Below are 23,031 nucleotides of genomic sequence, written 5' to 3'. Positions count from 1 at the left end.
TTATGAACAGAAACCAGTACAAACCATCATATTGTGGACGTACTGGTCGGGGCAATTCGATTGCCCGGGGTCTGTTGTTCGAGGGGGCACGTCTCTGTCCCCCCTGATCGAGTTTTGGCTGGTAGTAGTGGATACTACTTTTTATATTCGACCGCGAATATATCTCTATGGGATTTTCCCATTGTTCGAGGCTACCAACTTTAATTATTTAATTCTTATAGCCTCGAACATACCGCTGGTTTATTTATTTAATATTAATTCGCCGGTTAGTATTTTTTGCCAGAACTCGATTCTAAAATGGCGTTTGTGTTCTCTTCTGTGACTCCAACCCAAGTCGAGCCCTTTGTTCCACTTTTTGGCAGGCTTCTCCACAGAAGCCTTCAAAAGTGGTGCCACTCTGTCTGGGTACCAGAGGGGGTGTGGGAGGGGGTTTAGGCACCCTGGACTGAGTTACCTTGGTAACTCAAGTCGCACTCTTGTGTGATTGGCCCAAGTGGTGAGCCGGTCGGCTCACCACTTAGCATGTTTGATTGACAGCTAGGCTGACTGAATGGGGGTGTGCTGCATAAAAGCAGGGCTTTGGGGACTGGAACTTCAGAAGTCGCCACAGGACCTAAGAATCCGAGGAGGGAGAAGCTGAGCCGGCCTGCAACGACAACACCACCGGTGGAGCCCTGCTTAACCGTCTCACCACTTTTCCCAACAACAGAGATCTCCAGCCCAGAGAGTCTTCTTCCTTCGACTGGTGGGGATAACCAGTCTACCTTCTTTTCGCCTTCCTGGAGCATCTCGTGGCCGCCTTGCCTGTGCGAAGCACCCCGGCAACCGGGATACCACGTTTTCACCACTACCGCGAACCGAAAGGGTAGTACCTTTGTACCGGAGAACTCCGTGGCTAGTTTCTTCCCTGGCAGTGCAACGACCTTCATCCTTCCTCCACGACGAGATCTTCTCTTCCTCTGGACGACGCTGCGACTTGCACCCGCTCCCAGGAACAACTGCCCCCGCTGGAGTATCCTCTCCATTCAAGGTACCGTGTTCCGCCTGGCTTCCCTTGCAACCGTTTGAACGGGGTGTATTAAATCTTCGTCTCTCGAACCTGGGTTAGCCTGGGACACCTTAACTAACTTTTCTGCACTGAAATAAACCTTTTCCGAACTACCTCCACAAACTTCGAAGAAGCGCTCACCTCTGTCTGGAAATAAGTGTTGTTAACTAAGACTTGTCCAACAAGTAATCAGGGATGTACATATGATAATAGTGATTGTGTTTTGAACTTATGTTACCAATTTAGTGCTAGTGTGTTTAATAAGTGTGTGTTAAATAAATAAGTATATACTTTTACACCCAAGCTCTGGTCAGTGTTTGCTTGTGCTACTGTATTTCTGTACCTATTTTGTATGCTCTGTATACTGCCTAACTCTTCTGGATGGAAGTCTGACTGCTCAGCCACAGCTACCAAGTGAATCTGTGTGGTACAGACTGCTACCAAGTGGGTTTACTGCCAAACACCTGTAGTCTTAAATCTTTTGCAGTGGTCCCTAAGGGAACTGCACAGGTTTCTGCCTAACACCTTTCAGTAGTCTGCATACCAGGTGATGTTCTCCTGCTGGGACCCCTTGCACGAGGTTGTGGCCGGCTGAAATTGCGGAGCGGTAAGCATTTACCGTCCTGTAAGCGAGACCCCGCTCTACTAATGAAGCTAGGAAATTCAGAATTTCCTCTAGAGGTGCCGAAACTGGATGGAGTCCTTGGTCCAGACACCACCCTGTTCAGGCGTTCCAAGAGTATCTCTTGAAGGTAGCGGGAGCCCAGCTCTCCTCGATGAGACTGATTGACTTATGCGAGATCCCTGGGACTCTCCATCTCGCCCTGCAATCCTCCAGGCTGCTAGGGTCAGCAAACCACTGAGGAGAAGGGGGTGGTGTTGACCTTTCGGACCCATTAGCAGATCTGGAAAGCGGGGCAGAAGGATTGGAAAATCCGAGTAAAGTTCCAGAAGAACTGGATACCAGGTCTGAGATGTCCAGACCGGGGCTATGAGGACAGGCTCTGTTTGTTCCCGACAGGCCAGGGTCCTCGCTATCATGGTCAAGGGGGGAAAGGCGTAAAGCAAAACTTCCGTCGAATGCTGTAGGAATGCATCGGTCGTGGCGGAAGCTGGATCCGGCCTCCAGCTGTAAAACCTGGGAGCTGAGTGTTGAGCCGGGAGGCAAACAGATCCTTGGGCATGGGGCCCCATCTTTTGGAGTCAGAGGAAGATGTCTCTGTTGAGCCTCCAGTCGCTGTAGTCGGTGGAATGACTGGAGTGCCAGTCCGCCACTACGTTCCTGTGCCCTGGGAGATACTCCGCTGTGACGGAGATCCAGTGCTCCAGACAGAAATGCCAAAAATCTTTTTGTAGTTCTGCTAGGGGTCTTGTTCTGGTGCCACCCAGATGATTGATGTACCTTACTGCAGAAATGTTGTCCATTTTCAATAAAATACAACAGCTCACTCTGCCTCTGGCAAATGACCATACTGCGAAAGAGCCTGCGAGGAGCTCCAGGCAGTTTATGTGCATTTCCAGCTCCTGAGGAGACCAAGTACTACTTGGGTAGTGCTATGGCTCTCCGGTTAAATACTAGAAACAGGCTACAGCGTCGTATAGACGGGAAAAGATGGGGATTACCAAGGAAAAAAACACGAAACGGCCCCTAGCAAGACACCCACAATAAGGGAACAGACAGGGCTCAGGAGTCTACGCCCACCAATATAGGATCACAGCCGATAGACCACAGGGCCCCTACCACATCAGCCATCCCAACAAGAAAGATGTCATAGAGCAGATCAACCAGCAACAGCAGGTCCTTAGGACCCTCAAAGTCTGTTTACTGAATACTCTTGTCTCTCAGTAAACACTCAAAGAATATCCATGACTTCATTATAGAGGAAAAGCTAGATATGCTATTCCTGACATAAACTTGGCTCAAGGAGCCAATTGGAGCTGTGTGTAATAAAGTGGTCCCAGAAGGATATACCATCTACCACCAGAACAGGGATAAAGGGGCAGGAGGTGGGGTAGCCATAATAGCAAGAGAGACATTTAGTCTTTTTAAAGCCTCAATGTCCTGCACAGGCTGTAAAACTCTTCACCTCAAATCCTCCCCAACCCCTAGAGTATGCATCAATTTTATTGTGCTATACAGACCTCCCTCCCTTATTCCAGACTTTAGCTGAGAGATCACCCAGCAGCTCAATGCACTGAAATCTACTAACTCCTCTTCAATCCTGGTTGGCGATCTTAATAGATGTGTAGAGGTCCTCTGGCTAAAAGAAGCCACCAGCCTTGAAATGTCTTTAAAAAATATTGACTTCTCCATCCAGAGCAACAAACCCACTACAATGAAAGGTAATCAGTTAGAATGGGTTCTAACAGACAATCTCATTATTCAGAACATAATAACCCAGCCGTGTATCTGGTTTGACCATTTCAAATGGCTTAGGCCCAGAACAACTAGAAGCCTGCCTTTGCCAAATAGAGTGCTTCCAAACCGGGGACTCATGAATCACATACTAGAGATGGTAGATCAACATCCCCCTCTTAAATCCAAAATGGTTAGAAAAACTAGTAATCACCAAAGCTGGTTCAATAGTACACTTTGTGATCTCAAGATCGAGAAAAGACGGCTGGAAAGAATGTGGCAAAAAGATCTCTCACCAGAGACTAAGGAACAATGGAACCAGGCTAATGTTTAATACATGAAGGGCATTAGAAATAAAGCAGAACATTATAATGAGCTGATCGAAGCCGCACCTAATTCGGCAAGTAAGCTCTTTGGCATTCTCAAACTGCATGAGAAACCAAAATCCATGTCCCCCCCCACTCCCCCTCCCCCCTACACACCTACGAAGGAGGACTGTGAAATCGTAAAAAAAAGGCCTTTGCAGACAAAACCCAAAAAGCCAGAGAAGCTATCAACCAGGCTAGAGAAACCACCAAGGAGATTCATCTTCCTAATGTGGCTAAACTACAATCTTACGAACTAGACAACTTTAATTTTCAACCCATCTCAGAAGCTGAGATGGTGAAGGTGCTAGCCAAGATGAAACCACCCTCTTGCGCCGAAAATCTAATTCCTCCTAAAATAATTGTGGAAAATAAAGAACTGTTTGCCCCAGTGCTGTCCAAGATAATTGACGCATCTTTTCATGATGGCATGATTCCCCAAGCCATAAAGAAGGTGACCATTCCACCACTGTTAAAAAAAAAAAAAAAAATTAAAAAAATGGGTCTGGATCCTAAAGATCCCAGTAATGTGCGCCCAATCTCTGACACAAATTTTGTCCTGAAAATCATGGACAAAATCGCCACAGAACAATTGCAGGCACATGTGGAAGCCAATAAGTCGGGCTTCCGTGCTGCTCACAGCACAGAAACTGCAGTGTTAGAACTTCAATCGCAAAGGCTCTCCATAGTGGACAAGGGCAAGACAGGGATACTAATGCTCTTAGACCTAAGTGCTACTTTTGATCTTGTCGACCATATACTGCTACAGCAAGTACTGGAGAAAACAGCAGGATGCTCCAAGGCAGCTCTGGCCTGGCTGGCATCTTTTCTCACAGACCGTGTAGCTAGAGTACACTGGGAAGAGAAGTTCTCAACACCAACCCCTATAAGTGCAGGGGTACCACAGGGAGCTAGCATATCGCCTCTTCTCTTCAACCTATTAATGAAATACCTATGTGTACTCCTAGAATCCATCGCCATACATTTTACAAACTACGCCGATGACATACAGCTAGTGCTAGAACTGGAAGGTGACTGTCAATTAGATAAGGAAAAGATCATGACCGTCTGCAATCTGATAGACAAATGGATGGAAGACAACTGGATGTGCTTGAACAGCAAAAAAAACGAGCTCATGATTTTTGGCTCTGATCAAGCGAGGGATAAGCTTGGAAAAGAATATGGAGTTTACGATCAAAGACTCAAGTATCAAGGTAGTCCCCCATGTAAAAACACTTGGGATGATGATGATGATGATGATGGAGTCCACTTTGGGATCGGAAGCTCAAACAAACTACTTCCACAAAAATAATGCCTATTATATAAGGCTCCTGAGAGCCATCCATCATCTTCTTAATGAGAACAATGCAGCCACGATAGCCTGGGCCTTTGTACTGGCGCGCCTTGATTACGGCAATTCACTTCTGTTGGGAGCACCTAAAAAATGCATCAACAAATGCCAGATAATTGAAAATAACGCGGTCCGGGTTATAAAAGGGATCAATAGAAGAGACCATGTGACACAGGCCAGAAGATCCCTCCATTGGCATAGAGTTGAGGAGAGAATCCTCTTCAAATGTATGGCATTAGTGCATAGATGCTTGTATGGAGCGGCCCCATCATACCTCAGATCCAAGTTCACACGATACATCCCGAACAGGACCCTATGATAACAAACATCAGGCAAGTTACTGGTACCCTTGGCAATCCGAGCCATGGGCGCCGGGAAATCTTTTCCGGTTCAGGCAGCTCGGCAGTGGAATAACCTTCCAGTAGCAATGAGAGTAGAACCAAATTATACAATTTTCAGGAAAAATCTGAAGACCAACCTCTTCAAATAACTTCCTAGCCATCCCTTCTACACCCTGACTGCCTAGTATGAATCAGTCTCTCTGCGCCCTGATGCCCGCGGGCTATCGGCGCATTACAAACATAAATACAATACAATACAAGTTCCCCCCCGTGACTACTGGGCCGCATCTTGCTCTCCAACCGGAGCGGCTGGTGTCAGACTCTATCACTATGTCTGGGGCGGACTCGAAGATGGTTCTGCCGTTCCAGGTTTCCATGTGCGTGAGCCACCAGATGAGTTCCGTTCATGCCTGAGGCGAAAGTGTCGGATGTTGTGAGTAAGGAAGGCTGCGCTTCAAATGCTGGGCTTTCAGTCTCTGCAACTCCCGGTAGTGAAGTGGGCTGGGAAATATCGCCTGTATGGAAGAGGATAGTAGACCTATTACTCTTGCTAGCTCCCAGAGGGAGATGACGTCTCTCTGAAGAAGCCTGCAAATCTCCCGACGTGTGGAGTGTATCTTGGTAGTAGGGAGACAGAGCTGCGAGATCTGCGTATCCACAATGAACCCCAGAAATTCCAGGTTCCTGGATGGACAGAGGACCGATTTTTCCCAATTTATGAGAAAACCGAGGCTGTGTAGTAGATATATGGCGAGTTTGGCTTGTTGTTCTACCAGGGCTTGAGATTGGGCCGTGAAGATGATGTCGTTCAGGTAAATTATGAGTCTGACACCTTGCTCTCTCAGATGAGCCACCACTGGCCTTAAGAGCTTGGTTAATGCCCAAGGGGCTGAGGAGAGCCCGAAGGGCATGCTCGTACACTCCCAGTCCTGGTCCTTCCAGGTGAACCTGAGGTAGCTTATATGTGCCTGATGGATGGGTACTGCCAGATAAGCGTCCTTGAGGTCCAGGCGAACAAGCCAATCACCTGGTCTCAAGATGTCCCTGAGAATGTGTATCCCCTTCATCTTGAAATGGCGGTAGACTATACTTTTTGCTTCCTGCGAACCAAAAATATAGGGCTGAAAAATCCCCCCGGACTCGAACAAAGGCGTATTGCCTGTTTTTGGTGTAGACTGTGTACTTCGATGTCTAGCACTGCTACGTCTTACTCGGACATTACTATCTGAGTGGGTCGACTTGGAAGGGATGGGCAAAGAACTCTAGACGCAAGCCTCAAGCTGTGTACCTAATCCAGGCATCTCCTGATAAGGAGTCCCAGGCTCACGCAAAGAAAGCTATCCTCCCTCCTATTGGTGTCTGCGGTGCTGGCGCTGCTATGGTTACACCGACCTGCTGGTGGTTGGGCTGGATATCTTGCCGCTCTTCTCCAGCTGCAACCTCATCCTCGTCCTCTTGATGGGAAGAAGGTGTCAGAACGGTCTTGCCAGGAATAATGGTGGTCCCTTAAATGTTGAGGTCTTCTATCAAACGAATATCGGCCGGAGGAGCTACCTCTACCTCATACAGCACGGGAAAAGATTTTGGTGGCGAAGACCCTTTTTATGGATCCCTGTGCCTTGTCTAAGGCAGTAAAAGTGCCTACGAATTTTGACATCTCTTTCATGAAGGGGTCCCCGAATAGCAGGCCTTGAGCGGCCGCTCCAGATTCAGTATCTGCCAGCTCTCCTAACTTGGAGTCTATCTTTAGAAGAATGCCTTTCCTGCGTTCAGTAGATATGGTGCAGTTGGCGTTCCCGAGTAAGCTGAGTGCTCGCTGAGCCCAACCTAATAGTATAATCGGGTTGCCTGTAGCAATGGCTTGTTCGGCCAGGTCCATTATGTTTTGCCAGGGGCCCAGTAATGTCCTGGACCCTATCTTGACAGGATCTCCAGGCACAATCAATGCCTTTGCTGGGGTCCTTGATGTTCTTCCCTAGGAAGGTAATCATCTTGGAGTCGAGTTCCGGAGTTAGAGCTACCTTCCCCGGAATCTCTGGATGAGGGCATTCTGATTTGAGCCTAGCCCCAACTTCTTTCTCTAGGGGCCGCCGTAGTCTGGCTTTGATGTCAGGCTCTAAATGACAGTTCCCAGTCCGTGGATCTGGGGTGTATCAAATCCTCCGGTGTAAACATTCCCTCTAAAGAAGAATGTTCTCCAGCTGTCCTCTTGGGAATGGGGGCTGCCGCAGTTCCCGAGGTAGAGGGTCTTGACCCTGTAGTTTGATCGTCGTCCTCCAAGGAGATGGGGGTCTGAGCATCATTATTGCACTTACCCTCATGCTCGCCATCTGTGCCCTGCTGGTACTCCTCCGGGCTTGAGGGTCTAGCACCCCTATTGTCTTTCTCGGGATGAGAGGGTCTATCGTTGGAAGGGGCGTCCTTCCTAGTCAGAAAGGCCTGGAGAAGGCGTCTGAAATAGCAGCAGTGGCTTGCTCTGGCAGGCTCGGGGGGGTAAGGGGGAGTCAGAAAGTTCTTACTCTTGCGAACCAGGCTACATCCCCCCATCAGAAAGGTGGTTTTGTTTCTGTGTTCTCTTCCTCCCCAGTGGGGGTGTTTTCTGCAAGTGCTCTTCCATACTGTCGAAGCGCTGTTGGATGGGCAAGAGCATTTCTGAAACAGCCTTTTTTATGGTGGTTCCACAGAGGATCCCAGCACCTTCTTGAAACTGTCTGCCAGAGCCACTTCATCAATTTGATATGCTCCCTCTTCCTCCTCTGACCAATCCTGGTCAGCCTGAGGGGAATATTGTGCTGCCATTGTAATCAATGAAAAATGTCTTACACGCCTTTCTATCCTTTTTTTTTTTGTATGCTCTGTGGGCAATCAGACCTTCCTTCTCTCCAACCCACTGCAGCTTGTTAAAGAATCATATATCTCCCCCTTTTAAAAAAAAAAAAATATTATTATAAGTCCAGGGAAAAATAAAGTGAAATAGACTGTAATTCCTTTGAAACAGATGCCGGCGCTCGTAAAATCAGTTGAAAAACGGAAATACGTTGCACGAGCACCGGACTGTAGAAAAAAGAACCAGGAGTGGGAAGACTCCTCCTAGCGGTCGCGGGCGTAACTGTGGGCAGAAGGAAATGCTACCTTGGCCTCCCCGAGCCTCACGGAGCTTGCATTGTGCTGGGGAAGCACGCGTGAGCCTCCACAGTGAGGAAAAAAGAAAAGAACAAAGTCATTTAAAAAAAATAACGGATTAAATCGCAATGCGAGGCTCCGAGTTCCAGCAACATTCTCCGACGGCAGCCAAGAAAAGCTGGCGTCGGAGAAGAACAAGGAGAGAGGACGCGGATTACACGGTCGTCTTGCACAAAGTAAACAAAACACTAAAACGATAATGACGCGTAATAAAAACGTTACAGGTGCTGATATAGGAACAGCAACAGAACAGCTATATTAAATATAAATATTGCTGATTAAAAACAGTGGATAGTGACACAAGGAAATAAATTGTACTTCTCTCTTGCTGTGAGCAGCAAAGAAAGAGGGAGCTATGCTTTATTGTCCCTATTTGGAGCGGATTGTCTACAGGCATTGGTGGACTGTCACATGTTCTGTGACCTGCCATGAACTTCGACTAAGTCTTCTGGGAAATGGAGTTCCCTGTCTTCAGTGACTGTTATTATGGACTAGATAGTAATGTTAATGTTATTTCATGAATGTTTTTTCTGCACCCTTGTCATGTATAAAATACCATCTGTTTGGGTGCATCAAAACTTGCTGTTGAGCTCTTTCTCTTTGAAGTGAATAAAGAAAGGGAAGCATAATGTGAGCCTCCGGTCTTGACATAGAATTCTCCCCACAGATTTGTAATGAGAAGGTATCTAGTGACCATCAGAAGTAAGAGTGCTTGTTCAGAAAGATCACAGCACACTGGGCCTCATAACAAGTTTGGTGGTATATGAGCGGTAAATCTGCTGAGTTACCACCAAACAGATTTACTGTTACCATCAGGTGGTCCGGCAGAATAATCACTGGATTATGAGTGGTTGTAGGTGGTGTTAGTCCCCATTTATTGGAGTCTATAGGACTCCCTGGGGATTTCAGCAGAATTTGCACCAGCGGTAATTCCGCCAGAAGGTAATTCTGCTGATTTTGCCTTTTTTTGGCTAGAAAACAGAGGAATTACCTTGAGCGTTCTGCTGGAGGTTTTCCCTCCACCTTACCTGCAAAAACCCGTGGTTCGGTGGTGTGGTAATGCGGAGGTAATGCAGCGGTAACTCCCTTATTACTTCATTACCACCGTTTTTGGCCACACTGCTGAACTCAAAATGAGGCCCACAGTTTTGTGTCCATCATTGAGTGCAATACCAGGGGGTATGCGCACAGTTGCTTAAAATCATGGTAGATATGTTAACCCTCACTCACCTTCTCCACCCGCATCTGAAAACATCCACACTTGGATACAATAAAAATGTCAGGCTAATAGTGGCCACAAAACGTTTTTGACGATTGCACCAGGTATGGGGGATGCAGCATTTAAGATGACATACTGCACATTCATAATGGTTTGGCTGTCAGCAGACATTTTCATAAATGTTAATTATGTGGACCGGTCTGCAGTTTTTCTGCATGTCTGCCTTTTTTTTCTGCATCAGCCTAGTGGATAATGTGGGCCAATCCGCTAATAATTTTTTATACTGCGGAGCCCTTGTTAATGGTGGGCATAATTGCCTTTTCTCAGTTTATGGACTTTGCCTTTGCCTCAGGCCATAACTTCGGAGTGAGCAATTATCCTGTGAGGAAAATCGCTTCTTCTGTCTGTAAGTCTTAAATAATCAGTTTCCATTTTGTTTGCTGATTGTAGATATTTCTTGATACCCAAACAGTATTCTGACTTTCCACTCAGTCACTTCAATGTAATCAGTTATGATAACCCCAATATCCTTCCTGCATTCCATTTAGCTGTATTAACGCTCTCCTGTAAACACTTTACTATTATCTGAAGAACTTGATACCCTACTGTCTTTCAGGGTTGTCACATTGTGTTTTTTTAGTTTGGGCTATTAGGTGGCGCTTGCATTGCATTAAAGTAGATAAGTATAAATGCCATGTGAGGAGGGACACACAGCTTGTAGTTGTAGTTTGGATATTTGCCCAGACATTCACTGCCGATGGACATGCTAATCCCTATGGCAGTTCCCACCCAGATCCAGCCCCTCTCAAAACACATCCTTTTGGGATCTCTTTGGGCTTGCTTTATCAAGCTGTACCACCAAAGTCTGTGCTGGAAGTACTGGCCAGTGTTTTTTCAAAGCAGTCTTCTGAGAATTAATGACTTAATTGGAGCTGTATAGGTGCTACTGGTGTAATACAAATGTCTTAACCAGGTCTGCCCACAGCCACTTCATTTATGCATGTCCTTCACCGAAGTCCTGTTAAAAACGAGCATTGGCAAAGCCAACACTTTTGGCTTCTGTATGCGTATTCGGCATTTGCCAGGTACTGCTATTAGTTGCCCAGGTACTCGCACTATGTTTCACCTACTACCCTAATGGCCAGTTAATACCACTACCACAGTGCCCGACAAGTGCCTTTCCCATGCCTACACAAAAGCCCAAACTGTTGGCATTGCCAATCCTTTTTCCTGTTTGTAATTGAGCACTATCCATGTTACGGTTCTTATTGTGATCTGCTAGGAGAAATTCCTGCCGACCTTCTCCACTGTTCGTAATGAATAACTGAAGGTGAACTAGTTGGGAAAAAGACTTGGTTGCACTGCGTTGTATGATCTTCATGCACTCGAGCTTTTGCATTATATTATAAATGTTCACTTTTCTGACCGCTTTTCTAACACAGCTTGCTATACTTTATGCAATCACCAGACTGAGTATGCACAGGTATGCAATGTTTGAATGTATGTAATGTTTGATGACCATGGCAAAAAGGTGAATGCACAGGTATCGGTCGTGGGTGATTTTATTATGTTTACCAGCCACAGATGTGAGACATTACGGTGTCTGGAGAAGTTGTAAAAACAATGTAATACATATCACAAAATGAGATGTGGAGAATGGACAAAATAAATGCATTCTTTTCTTTCTTTGTATAGGTTGTATTTGGAACAGAAAGATTTCCTTGAGAAGTTTACCTGTGATGATATTAGTGTGGATAGATCCTCTGAATCGGTCACTTGCCAGACATTCGAATTGACTCTGAGGTCCTGCCTATATCCCCACATTGATGAGCAGTATCTGGACTGCTGTGGAAAACTCATGCAAACATTGAAGAAAGATTACAGGTAATTGTAAATAAGCTGTGTAAAAAAACACTTCTGTAATGACCTGTAGGAATGGGTTTAAATGTTCAAGAAACTTGCAGTTCTATAATTTCACTGTGTAACTCCCATTGTCCTACATCATCGCTGTTATTTTTTCAAAATTGAACTTTATTGATATTTTCAACAAGGAAATGCAAACCATGTCATGAATTATCATCAGAAACCAACTGGACTTGCCGACCTTGTAACAGCCTCCCACCCCCCATGCAGCTTACTCCAACAACATCTTGGTAAATTATATCGAGGGCGGCTTCCCCAGACACTTAGACACCACCTTCAGGGCTTATTATCAGCCACATTTCTCAAAGAAGGGTAGCCACACACTTTCAATATTGGACCTCGACTCCTCCAGGAGGTGTGAGAGAAACTCCATGTCATACATGGCTCAAACTTTAGCCACCCAATATCTTTCCATGGGGCAGACCTTTACTCCTATGTCTCATCCCCTTTCCTCCATCCTGTAGTGGTGTCCTTCGCGAGGGATGGGAATGGAACCTCTTTTCCACCAGAAAAAGACATTTCCCCTTTAAATTTACTAGTGCGCAGGGGCGTGGCCGCAGGAGCATGGGCTCCCTTAACCCCGCCCACCGGCGCCATACCCCAATCTCCTTTTCCACGTCGACTGGATCGGACCGCTATCCCCAGCGCTCCTAGGTGAGGTCTCAAGCCTCGTAATTCCACGCGCTTTCCCCGAAATCTTTCCTTTTTCTTTTGAAGATTTGGGAACAACGTCCACCGTTGTCCTTGTTTGTTCCTGGGGCATGCCGGCTTCGACAGGCTTTAGCAGGTGCCTGGCGTGTGACGGTTCCTTTCCCATAGCAGATCCGCACACACTCTTTCTCCGGTGCCTCGGTGAAGATCACGTATGGGACGGGTGCTCTGCGTGCAACACTCTCACGCCCAGCTCACTTAAACACCGGCTTGCTTGTTGGAGAGAGCTGTTCAACAAGACTCCTCCACAGAACATCACGGACTACGTCCGGAGGAAAACGAAGAAGGTAGGTGCCTTATTTTCCAAAGCACCCAGCAGGGGCGACTCCTTCCCGGGGAAGCCCTCTGCGGGAGGGGTCAATCCGGCCCTCGCACCAGCTCCGAGAGCACCGAGGCTCAAGCAGCTACTGGCCTCACGGCCGAGGGGTCCAAGGGCCTTACCGGTTCCACAGCCAAAGTGCCTGTGAGCTCTACCACTACCGGGACTCTTCCAGAGGGGCCTTGCCCTGATGCCAGGTCCTTACTTGAGGGGGTGCCTATATGGATGGCCAGCACTACTGGCCAGGAGGCTGAGGGCGCACAGCTTACAGAGTGTACACCTGAGGTGCAGGGCGGGGCAGAGCCGGTGCAGACAGGAATGCAGGCCGAGCCCAGGAACACGCCGGCTACAGGTCCACATGCACAAGGGATGGCTAAAATGGCGGCGGTACGAGACAAGATGGCTGCCACTCCCGATTCTCAAAGGCGGGAATCCACACAGGCAGGTGCGGTGGCCCGCCAGCCAGGTGATCAACAGAGGAGAAGCTTCTCTCCAAGGGCAGACTGGGTACCAATGACGCCCGTCACCTGGACCACGTAATAGCCCACCATCTCGGGTTCCAGGTACAATGACCCCATGTACGGACAAAGACTGGGGAGGCAGCAGGTGTATTCGCCACCAACTCTGGTGCAGGATCGCCCTCAGCCAGCCTGTGAGGACAGGTTTTTCGACAAATTTATGACTCTCATGCGGTCTCCTCAAATGGGCTCCATTCTCAGGGGCATTATCAATGACATGTTGCCTCCGGTTCCGCCCGCAGCAGCCCGTTCCTGAGAATCCAGCAGCCCCGGTGTAGGTGCAAACCCCCACACCGGAAGCACCTCCAAAGGATGTTGGAGCCTCAGGATGCTGGATCTCACCAGATCGGGGGCCAGGTGGATACCTGCCGGACATACCTGGCCGCTATTCGCGGATACAGGAACTCCAACTATCTTTTCCTGTCTTCGGCCAGTCCCGTAGTAAAGAAATAGCTGACGGGCCTGACCAGGCTGTATCCCCCGCTCAAACGCCTGCATCCCGTGTGGGACCTCAACGTGGTGCTAAGTGCTATAGCCCACAAACCATTCAAACCCATGGCCACAGTAGACATTAAACTGGTCCCTCTGAAGACCTCCCTTCTGGATGGTCTTACGTCAGCTCACAGAGTGAATGAGATCCAGGCGTTAGTCGCCTCAGAGCCATAGACTAGGTTTCACAAAGACAAGGTTGTGTTTCGCACACACCCAAGTTCCTTTCAAAGGTGGTGTTATCCTTTCATATCAACGAGGAGATTGTGCTCCCACATTCTTCCCGGACCCCAAGAAAGAAGCAGAGAAGACGCTCCACTGTCTGAATGTCAGGAGAGTGTTGAGATTGTATCTGGACAGAACGAAGGGCATCCGCAAGACAGACGCACTGTGTATAACATTTGGAGGCCCCAGGCCTAGGCAGCAAGCCTCCAAGGCATCCGCAGCTCTATGGATGACAGCAGCGATCCAGGAGGCATACAAGGTGCAATGTAAGAATCCGCCGCAGGGCATGCATGCGCATGAGGTAAGAGCCAAGGCGAGCGCAGTCGTGTTCTAGCGCCACGTTCCCTGGCAGGTGATCAGCAGGGCGGCAACATAGGCCACCCCTTCGGCATTTTTGCAAACACTACTGCTTGGATACCAGTGCCAAGGCAGAGGCAGCATTCGGGCAAGCGGTGCAGCGTCATTTTTTTGCCTAGAGGGTCAAGCTCTCCTCCCCAGGGCGTTGTCAGTTGTGTGAGAAACCTGAAGGTGTCTCACTTACTAGTCCCCAGGGATCTGTCGTCCAGGTGGCCAGGACACGGCCATCGCTATTAGATCCAGTTCCTGGGGGTGGACCAGTGGGGGAGGATCACCTGGATGCGGGGTACTAGGGGTGTGGAAATGGGACACCGAAGGGTGAGACGCTGTATCCCCTTCCTTATGACCTTTTCCCCATCCTACCCCGTAGGGTATCTAGAAACTCTGTCCCCTTTTATAACACAAACACTTTCATACACCACCGTGACAAACAACGGACTAACCCCACAGCCATTTACCTGACATAGCCCAACACCAGGGTCGGGCAGAGTCATGTGCCAATTTTTACACACACCTGACGCCCTTTGTCTTTCCCACAGAGATAAAAGGCAGAGCCCGAGAGCACACTTTGAACAAGGCCAAATGCATGAGGAAGCAATCATTTGGAGATGGCAGTTCAAAAGGAGGAGAGAGACGGCGAGACCTGAAAGGACAACAAGGAGGGAAGTAGCCTTGCCCTTTTCAACGCAGACCTGCGCTGGCTATTGGTGCGACAGATGTCAACGGTACATGGGGCCTTCCCGCACTGTTAGACAGGGCGAGGATAAACGCTTGCCGCCTTGGTACCATCGTTGACTTAAGCGGCAAAGAAGAAGCCAACGAGTTCAACACAGCCAGTGAGTAAGAGAGAGCTGGTAGTAAACCTGACTCTGTTGAGCCTAAGGTTGCAAACGGCAACATTAATTGAACCAAGAACTTGTATATGATTGAACTTTTATGAAAAGCCAGTGAAGGACCAGCAGCAGAGTGGTCCAGCGCCACGTGGGCTCTCATTCGAAGGACCCTGGCTGGTCCCCTTTATTGAAACTACAAGTACCAATAGGCCCTAGGAGAGGCCGACGTGAGGAGTCAGAGGGGTCATAAAAGGCTTAAGTCAAACCCTTTGTTCAATTGAAAGTCTCCGACGCATTGACAAGAAGAAAAGTAAAGGAAGCCTGACTGGGGGCTGAGATCCGGACTTGGGTAAAAGGAAGAACCTAAGGGGTGTAAAGGAACTGTCGTGTGAATTGTCAAGTGTGAACCCGACAAAGGGATGCCAAGAGAAAGCTAGGGGAAGAAAACCCTGCTTTATGATGAGATGAGCTAATCATGAACTGTATTAGAAAATCATGAACTGTTAGAATGGCTACATGAACCCGGTGGAGGGATGCCAAGGGCAAAGCTAACAAGAGTGAATTCTGCATTGTGAGAAAGCAAAGTAAACCCTGTTTGGCAAATGTGAACCCGGCTGAGGGTTGCCTGCGGATTGGTGTGAAGCATAATACACCTGTGAACATTGTGTCGACAAGAGTGAACTGGGCTGAGGGTTGTCCACAGTGAATGGTTGATGGTTCGCCCCATGATGATTTTTTGAAGGAACTTTTGTTTTTGTTTATTGTAACACATCAGGTCCTCTGAGGCAAGAGACTTTGTGTGAAAGTGACTTGGCCACAGAGGGCCCTGATATTTTGGAAAAGAACTGTAACCTCATGCTGGCGAGGCCCAGGAGTGTGCTGTGCTTAAGAGTCCCGCCTTGTCCCGTGGTAAAAACGTCAGGAAGGGAGACCCCAGTTGCACCATCCAGACTTATCATTTTGCGAACACTTCTTTCTTTTCTTGTGAACACTATCCCACACTATTTTGTAGCATAGCGCTAAGGATTCGCAATAGTTGTTTCTTTTGTATAGTCCCTTTTTATTTGACTAGCTTTGTCGTAGCTTGCTCCCATCTTAGATTTAGGTTTAGATTAGATGTTTTTCTCACCCATTTATACAGTTTAATAAACACCCTTGAACTGTGTTCACTTGTCTGTCTTTACTGTTGCCACCATGAATTCCTTAAAGTTGTGATCGCCCATACAGGATGGAGGAAAGGGGACGGGACGTAGGAGTAATTAAGTGTTACTCACCCGAGTGACTAACATACTTCTAGTCCATAGTTCCCTTTTCTCCATATGTCTCATCATCCATCCCCCTATAATAAGACCAGTGAGGTGGTTAAGGTGTAATACAGCCAACGTGTCAAAAGGGGACTGAGGTGCGGCGCCGGTGGGTGGGTTAAGGGAGCCTGCACTCCCGGTGCCGCGCCCCAGCACGCCAGTAAAATTAAAGGGAAATGTCTTTTTCTGGTGGAAAAGAGGTTCCGTCCCTCGCAAGGGAAGCCCATACAGGATGGAGAAAAGGGGATTATGGACAAGGAGTACGTTAGTCACTCCGGTGAGTAACACTACATTTCTCTTCCAAAATTGGGCAAGACAACTTCTGGCAACCACTAACGAGACCCGCACCATATGCCCACCCTCCTCGTCCGTTTTCATCCCAAACGGGAGCATCCATGGCAAAAACTCTCTGGGGACCCCATCAATCCCTTTGATCCATGAAACAACGTCCTTCCAGTATTTCTGTACTTGAGGGCACACCCACCACACATGACAGTAGTTACCAACCACATGACATTTCCAGCATCTGGAATCATATCCCTCAAACATTTTGGACACTTTGGCTGGCGGGTACTGCCACCTATAGAGTAATTCTGTGGCCGGCATCCTGTTCTGCAGAGAAACTGTGGACTGAGAAACCCTCCTACACATCTGTGGCCACAGGGTATCGTCAATTTCCCTACCCAAGTCTTCTCCCCACTTAGCAGGCAGTGGGTCTATAGGTTCCGCCAGCAGGATAACTTTGTATAGCTGTGCTATGAGCCCCCTGGATCACGTGTTGCCAATCAACAACTTTTCAAATTCTGTCAGTCCTCTACGCAAGTTGTCCCCCCATTTACGGTCTGTCAACACCCATTTTAGCTGCAGGTACTGAAACAAAGACAGCTTACCAATGCATAAGTACTCCTCCAACTCGTGCAGAGTGACACAATTCTCATCTATCCACATTTAGCCAGCCCTGCTCAAGCCCGCCTCATACCCGAGTTGAAACTGTAATGACTCTGCCATTCCATCCCTCAAAGCGGGGGGAGGAGGGAATCTCGAGCTCAGAAGAGATGGCCATGTGTAGAGCTACCGGGTGTCATTACCTTCCCTCCATACCATAAAATTGCAAGGACCGGTTGTTGACCCGAACCACTCTTTGGAATCTGGGACAGGGGAACCCACAACCACTCCCCCAATGAAACTGTGACCAATATTGCATTGTCCATGGGTACCCACTGCTTTCTGGACTGGGGTCCAGGTAGTCAACCAGTATTCGGGCCGCTCTGTAAATGGTTTTCAAATCTGGCAGTCCAGCTCACCGCTCGCTCCCACCTTCCATGCCCTTGGGAGGGTCAGGACTCTATATGTAATCCTATGCTCAGCCCCCCCTTAACTTGAGGAAAAACACCATCTTAATACTATTCAGGCATGCCATCTAAGAAAGCGTTAATCGGGCCCATCTGCGCAGGTCTGCTTGCACCGCCATACAAAGCGGTAAGTAATTAGCTGCTAAAAGATCACCATAATTGCACGAGACCTCTATCCTCAAGTATCTAAATCCATCCCTCTGCTCCTGGAACTGCAACATTCCTATGTAATCCCTGTCAGTGTTCGATACTCCACCATCCATAAAGACTGCTAATTTATCCAAGCTAACGTTGAAACCAGATGGCTCACTGCAACAAGCTAAGCTCTCCAGCAGGCGCGCTATTTATGTTCTAGCATTAGTAATATAAAATAGGGCATCGTATGCAAAAAGGCTTTGTTTGTGTTCCGCCTCCTATCGTGACAGCTAAGATTCCTGTATCGGTTCTCACCCCTATGGCCCATGGTTCCATGACCAGTGCGTTTAAAAGTGGAGAAAGCTGGCAATGCTGCCGTGCGCCCCTTTCTAGTGGGAACACCTAGGAATTATTCCTGTTAACCACCACCTCTGCCTGTGGTTCCGAGTACAAAGCCGAGATCCACCCCATCCATTTTGGGCCCATCCAAATGGCACATAGGATCCCCCTTAGAAAGGCCCAGCTAACCAGATCAAAAGCCTTTTCGGCAACCAAGGCGAAGAGTAGGGCCCCATCTGTTTTCACCGTTGACGCATTGAGAATCGGCAACGTCTTGCGTAGGTTGTCCGATCCTTGCCTTTGCAAGATAAACCCAGATGGATCAACCTAGGTAAATGAAGCTCGAGTCGAGATACGTGTACTCTAGCGAACATTTTCACATCAACGTTTAACAGGGAAATGGGCCTGTATGAGGCACTATAAGCCTCCCCAGCTTTGAAATGACTGCTATTAATGCTTCTAAGAACAAAGATGGTATTGTTCCTTCCCCTGCAATCGAGTTAAATAGCTTGGCTAGGAGTTCCATCGGAAGAGCCTGGTACTGCTCGTAGACATCTGCAATGAACCCATACTCCCCCAGAGCCTTACCCATCTTTATTTGCTTTATAGCCATTGCTACCTCATCAGCCGTGCCCACTGCCTCCAATAAGTTACCCTCCATCTCCGTAAGTCACGGGTATCAGCAAGTCACTTAACTATTTATGTATATCATCTCCCAAAGCCTTAACCCGTTGGGCTAACAACTGCTCGTAGTAGGCACCAAATTGTGCTGGGATTTCTCCCCCTTCACCCTCTAGAGTCCCATCAACCCCACATATCTGGTTAACCCTCCCCTCGACAAGGCACCCCCCCACCGTGTTAGCCAGCAGAGTACCCATGGCATCTACCTTTTCATAGTATTTCTGCCTGGTGCATCTCTTTTTTTACCACTTCCCATATCAAAACTGAGTGTTGCTCTTGCCTCTTCCTAGGAGCTCCTCCGACCTGCAACCCTTCTGCATGAGCTGAGATCTCACACCCTTCAATTCTCCCCTCCATCTGCCTTCTACCAAACCTCTTTCTCTTTTTTTTCTCGCCCCCTTTTCTATCATTAGTCCCCTAATCAAGGTGTTGGCTGCGCCGCACACTGTTGCCATAGCCACTTTCCTGTTGTCATTTACATCAAAGTACGCAGCTATCTCCTTTTCCCAGGAAGTCCCTGAAAACCTGATCCCTGAGTAGGGTATCATCACATCTCCATCTAGGCATTCACATGTGAGGTCTTGCCACTTTCCACTCTGCTGTAACTAGCTTGTGATCTGACCAAAGAATCACTTCCACCTTGGCGGCCTCTCCATCAGCAGTTTGTTCCTGCAAGGACCAATAGGAGGTCTATCCTTGTGTATGTCTGATGCAGAGGCAAATAAAAGGTATATCCCCCGGCCCTGAGAAATGGTACCGCCAGACTTCAATCAAAAAGTGTAAAACCAGAGGGAAGGCTCTGACTGTTAATGGGAAATGGAGACTACAATATACATGAAGGAATTAACCCATCAGGAATTATTGTAAAAATATGAAGACCGCCTTCCTGATGACCTAAAACCGTTTGGGACCCTGTGACACAGGGATATCATCTGGTCAGGAATACAGGCAGTGGTAACTGACCAGACCAGTGGCGCGTCAGATCAGGTCGCCATAAAGGTGCTACTTAGTAGGTCTACTAATTATGTAGACCAGAACCAGAGTTGGGTAGGATCAGCTTCAGCTGATAACTGGCAGAATGATGGTGATGGAGCTCCTAATGAATACGTAGCTCGAACGTGCTACTGGATACTAGATCAAGACGAAGGTCGCTGACCTAATGTGCGCCATGTTGGGTCCCCAATTGCAAATGCAGTGAAATCAAGGGAAACCAGATAGGACCGCAGGGGCATCGCTCGCCACCGTAGAATGTGGTCAGTGGTCAGGTAAAAGATTTCCAAACTGTCTTTACTAACCTTTTTCAGTCCGTCCAACTTCGCTGACCACCAATCTAACCCTGGGTTAGCTATGTGTTACGCGCACCTGGTATCCACAGGGATGCCACCCAGCCGGGTTACTCGCTGGTATGCTTCTCAGCTTTGCCCTGATGTGGTCTGCGGGGAAGGTTCTGCCTGAAAATACAGGAGGACTGTGTTCAAGACTGACCGACTGGGGTAAGTATCCTCCCTCAACCCCCGTATGATTTCAGTCCCTCTGGCGCCCTCTCCTCACCTTGTGGTAAAATTAGGCATGCTCACCGTCCTGCCTTCTTTGCAGGGCGCGTTGTCGTTCATGGGCGAGTGCGGTCCAGTTACTTCACTGACTCCGGCCCGTTTGATAATGTTCAGGGAGGTCTTATTGCTGTTCTTTAGTTTTGATGCTATCCTGCATGCTTTTCTTTGTTTAAAATGTCTTTTTTTCTCCCTTAGGTATGCGGAGCTTCTGCGCGGCGAACTGGCTTGGTTGAGCCCCGCTGGTAAATGATGGCACATTAAGAGCGCTACGATGCGGTAAGTAAGCGCTATGCACAGCGCTGCAAAGTCTTGTCTTTGCTAACCTGTGTTTCCCTTCCTTGTAGGTCGCAGTGTTCTTCAGCGCAAGTGGAATGTCCGGAGTGGTGCCAGCCGAGAGGCGACCAGCCAGGTAAGCCTTTTGAGCAGTTCGTAATTTGTAAATGTCTCTACTGCTTTCTTTAATGTTGCCTCTATCTTCCTCTTTCAGGTCGTTTTGTCCGGGAGGCGTGCAGATTCGAGGAAGCTGTTCTCAGTAGCTGCGAGTGTTTTAAGATGAAGACTGCAGGTAAGATGCTGCTGCTAATGATGATCCTTTTGTCTCCTTGCAGGTTCTGCTTCTCCGAGGTTCGAGGGAATAGCTGGACACGGTGAGCGTCATGTTGCAAGCTGCAAAGTAACGCGAAGCGTGTTGTCTTGCTTGGGTGTGGTTTAAATAGCCCCAACAAAATAGTCCAGGTGAAGTAGTCCCTAGGCTACCACACCCAAAACACTAGACAGCATAGCTTGGTTCTTAGGTACCAAGCTATGTGGATGCCTCCATGTTGGCTGACAATACAATAAAGTAGTTCCTAAGCACATTGTTTTTCATGGTGTATGAACCTGGCGCCATAGGCGCCAGGACTGGCCCCATGAGGGCTTTTGAAGAGGATGCCAGGCTCTAGAGGCCCGAGTCCTGACTCCACCTGGCCAATGGGTTTGCCAGAGGGGGTTTTGGGCGAGGGTCATGACACTATGATGTTGAAATCGCCCCCCAAGGAGAGCAGCACCTTCAGCCCAGTCTAACAGTGTGAACATCTTTTGCAAGAATCGTATCTGGCCTGCATTGAGCACATACAACGTGGCAAACGTTACCCTAGCTCCAAGAACCGTCTCCCAAACCCCCTCCTGACCTGAATCTATGTCCTCTGGAAGGATTTCCCCAACAGAAGGTCCATACCCTTCTTGTGCTCTCGATGTGAAGCCCAAAAGATACTCTCAATGCCTCTCCCCTTTATCATGAATTGATTACCCTGCTTGTATTGGGTCTCGTGCCAAAAGAGGACAGCCAAGTGTTATTTGCGAACATATTGCTTATCAATGATTTCTTGTTCTGAGAATTGAGCCCCTTTACATTTAGGGTGACAACCTTTACCTCAGCCATACGTGAGAAACCTAAGGGTGTTCTCACCTGTAGACCCTGAGGATCTTTGGTTCAGATGGCCAGAAGAGGGTCATCATGTATGGATCCAGAATCCGGGGGTGGACAAGCCAGGGAGGATTACCTGGGTAGGGGGTGCTCGTTGAGCAGCAGAGAGCCACCCAATGGTGATACAGGGTATTCCCCTTTTCCGACTGCCACTACCCCTACCTGTTTTATGGGTAACTACATCTCCCATGGTCCTGCATCACACTTTCCCAAATTCACTGAGAGGAGGAAGAGGAGGAATAGAATTATGAGGATTACCTCCTATACTATGCAAACCTTATGTCCCACTAATGAGGCCATGCATAGTCGGACACACACCTTTGATCACAAAACACCCGTAATCTATGATGATGACTGACTTCTGTAATAAAGGGGGTCAGGTACTGGTGTTCGGAGAGCGAGGCTTGAGAGCAGATATAGCACTGGCTCTGAAGCAACAGAAGCAGGGACGTCTCACATCGGAGACTAAGAAAGCAGATGACCATGGACGCCGCGGTGTCCGATCAGCAAGATACCCACACTGCCCTTTGACCGCTGAGTGTTGGGAGCGGTCAGCGTACAAGAAAGGAAGCGAACCGCCTGCCATGTGTGGCAGGAACCAGCACGCTCCCCTCGTCAGGCAAGAATCGCACAGGGGAGGATACTGAGAATTGCCGGCAGTGTCCTTCGCACAAAGGCAAAGGTGGCACTACTGGAGAGACTTCAACCAGCCGGCTGATGAGTGAGGAAAGAAGCTGGGCCGTGCGCAACCCACGTCGAAGGTTGTGCGAATTGTTACTGGCTTAAAACACACTTTATCCAAGCGTGTGTTTGAAGCTGAAGGAAGGTCTGAAACAAACCTTGCCAAAAACAAATATTGAATATTTGAAGTTGACGAAATGTCAGTAGTTTGGTCCAGAGAGGCGTGCACGCATTTTTGATAACTCTGTTCTGTAAGGGATTTAAGATTTAAAGTGAACTCAGA

At 48.2% G+C, this 23,031-nt stretch overlaps 1 protein-coding gene across 1 annotated transcript in view; it reads left to right on the top strand.

The window, feature by feature from the left end:
- Window positions 1-23,031, top strand: part of TUBGCP5 (tubulin gamma complex component 5) — a 1,250,274-nt gene that overhangs the window by 616,730 nt on the left and 610,513 nt on the right. Inside the window, exon 15 of the mRNA XM_069636613.1 lies at window positions 11,559-11,747. Within this exon, the coding sequence (XP_069492714.1) occupies window positions 11,559-11,747 (189 nt within the window). The remainder of the gene's footprint in view (window positions 1-11,558; window positions 11,748-23,031) is intronic.

Source organism: Ambystoma mexicanum, chromosome 7p, assembly GCF_040938575.1.
Source record: "Ambystoma mexicanum isolate Mex_15411 chromosome 7p, UKY_AmexF1_1, whole genome shotgun sequence".
NCBI classification, from domain to species: Eukaryota; Metazoa; Chordata; class Amphibia; order Caudata; family Ambystomatidae; genus Ambystoma; species Ambystoma mexicanum.
This window is presented reverse-complemented; position numbering and strand designations above follow the sequence as displayed.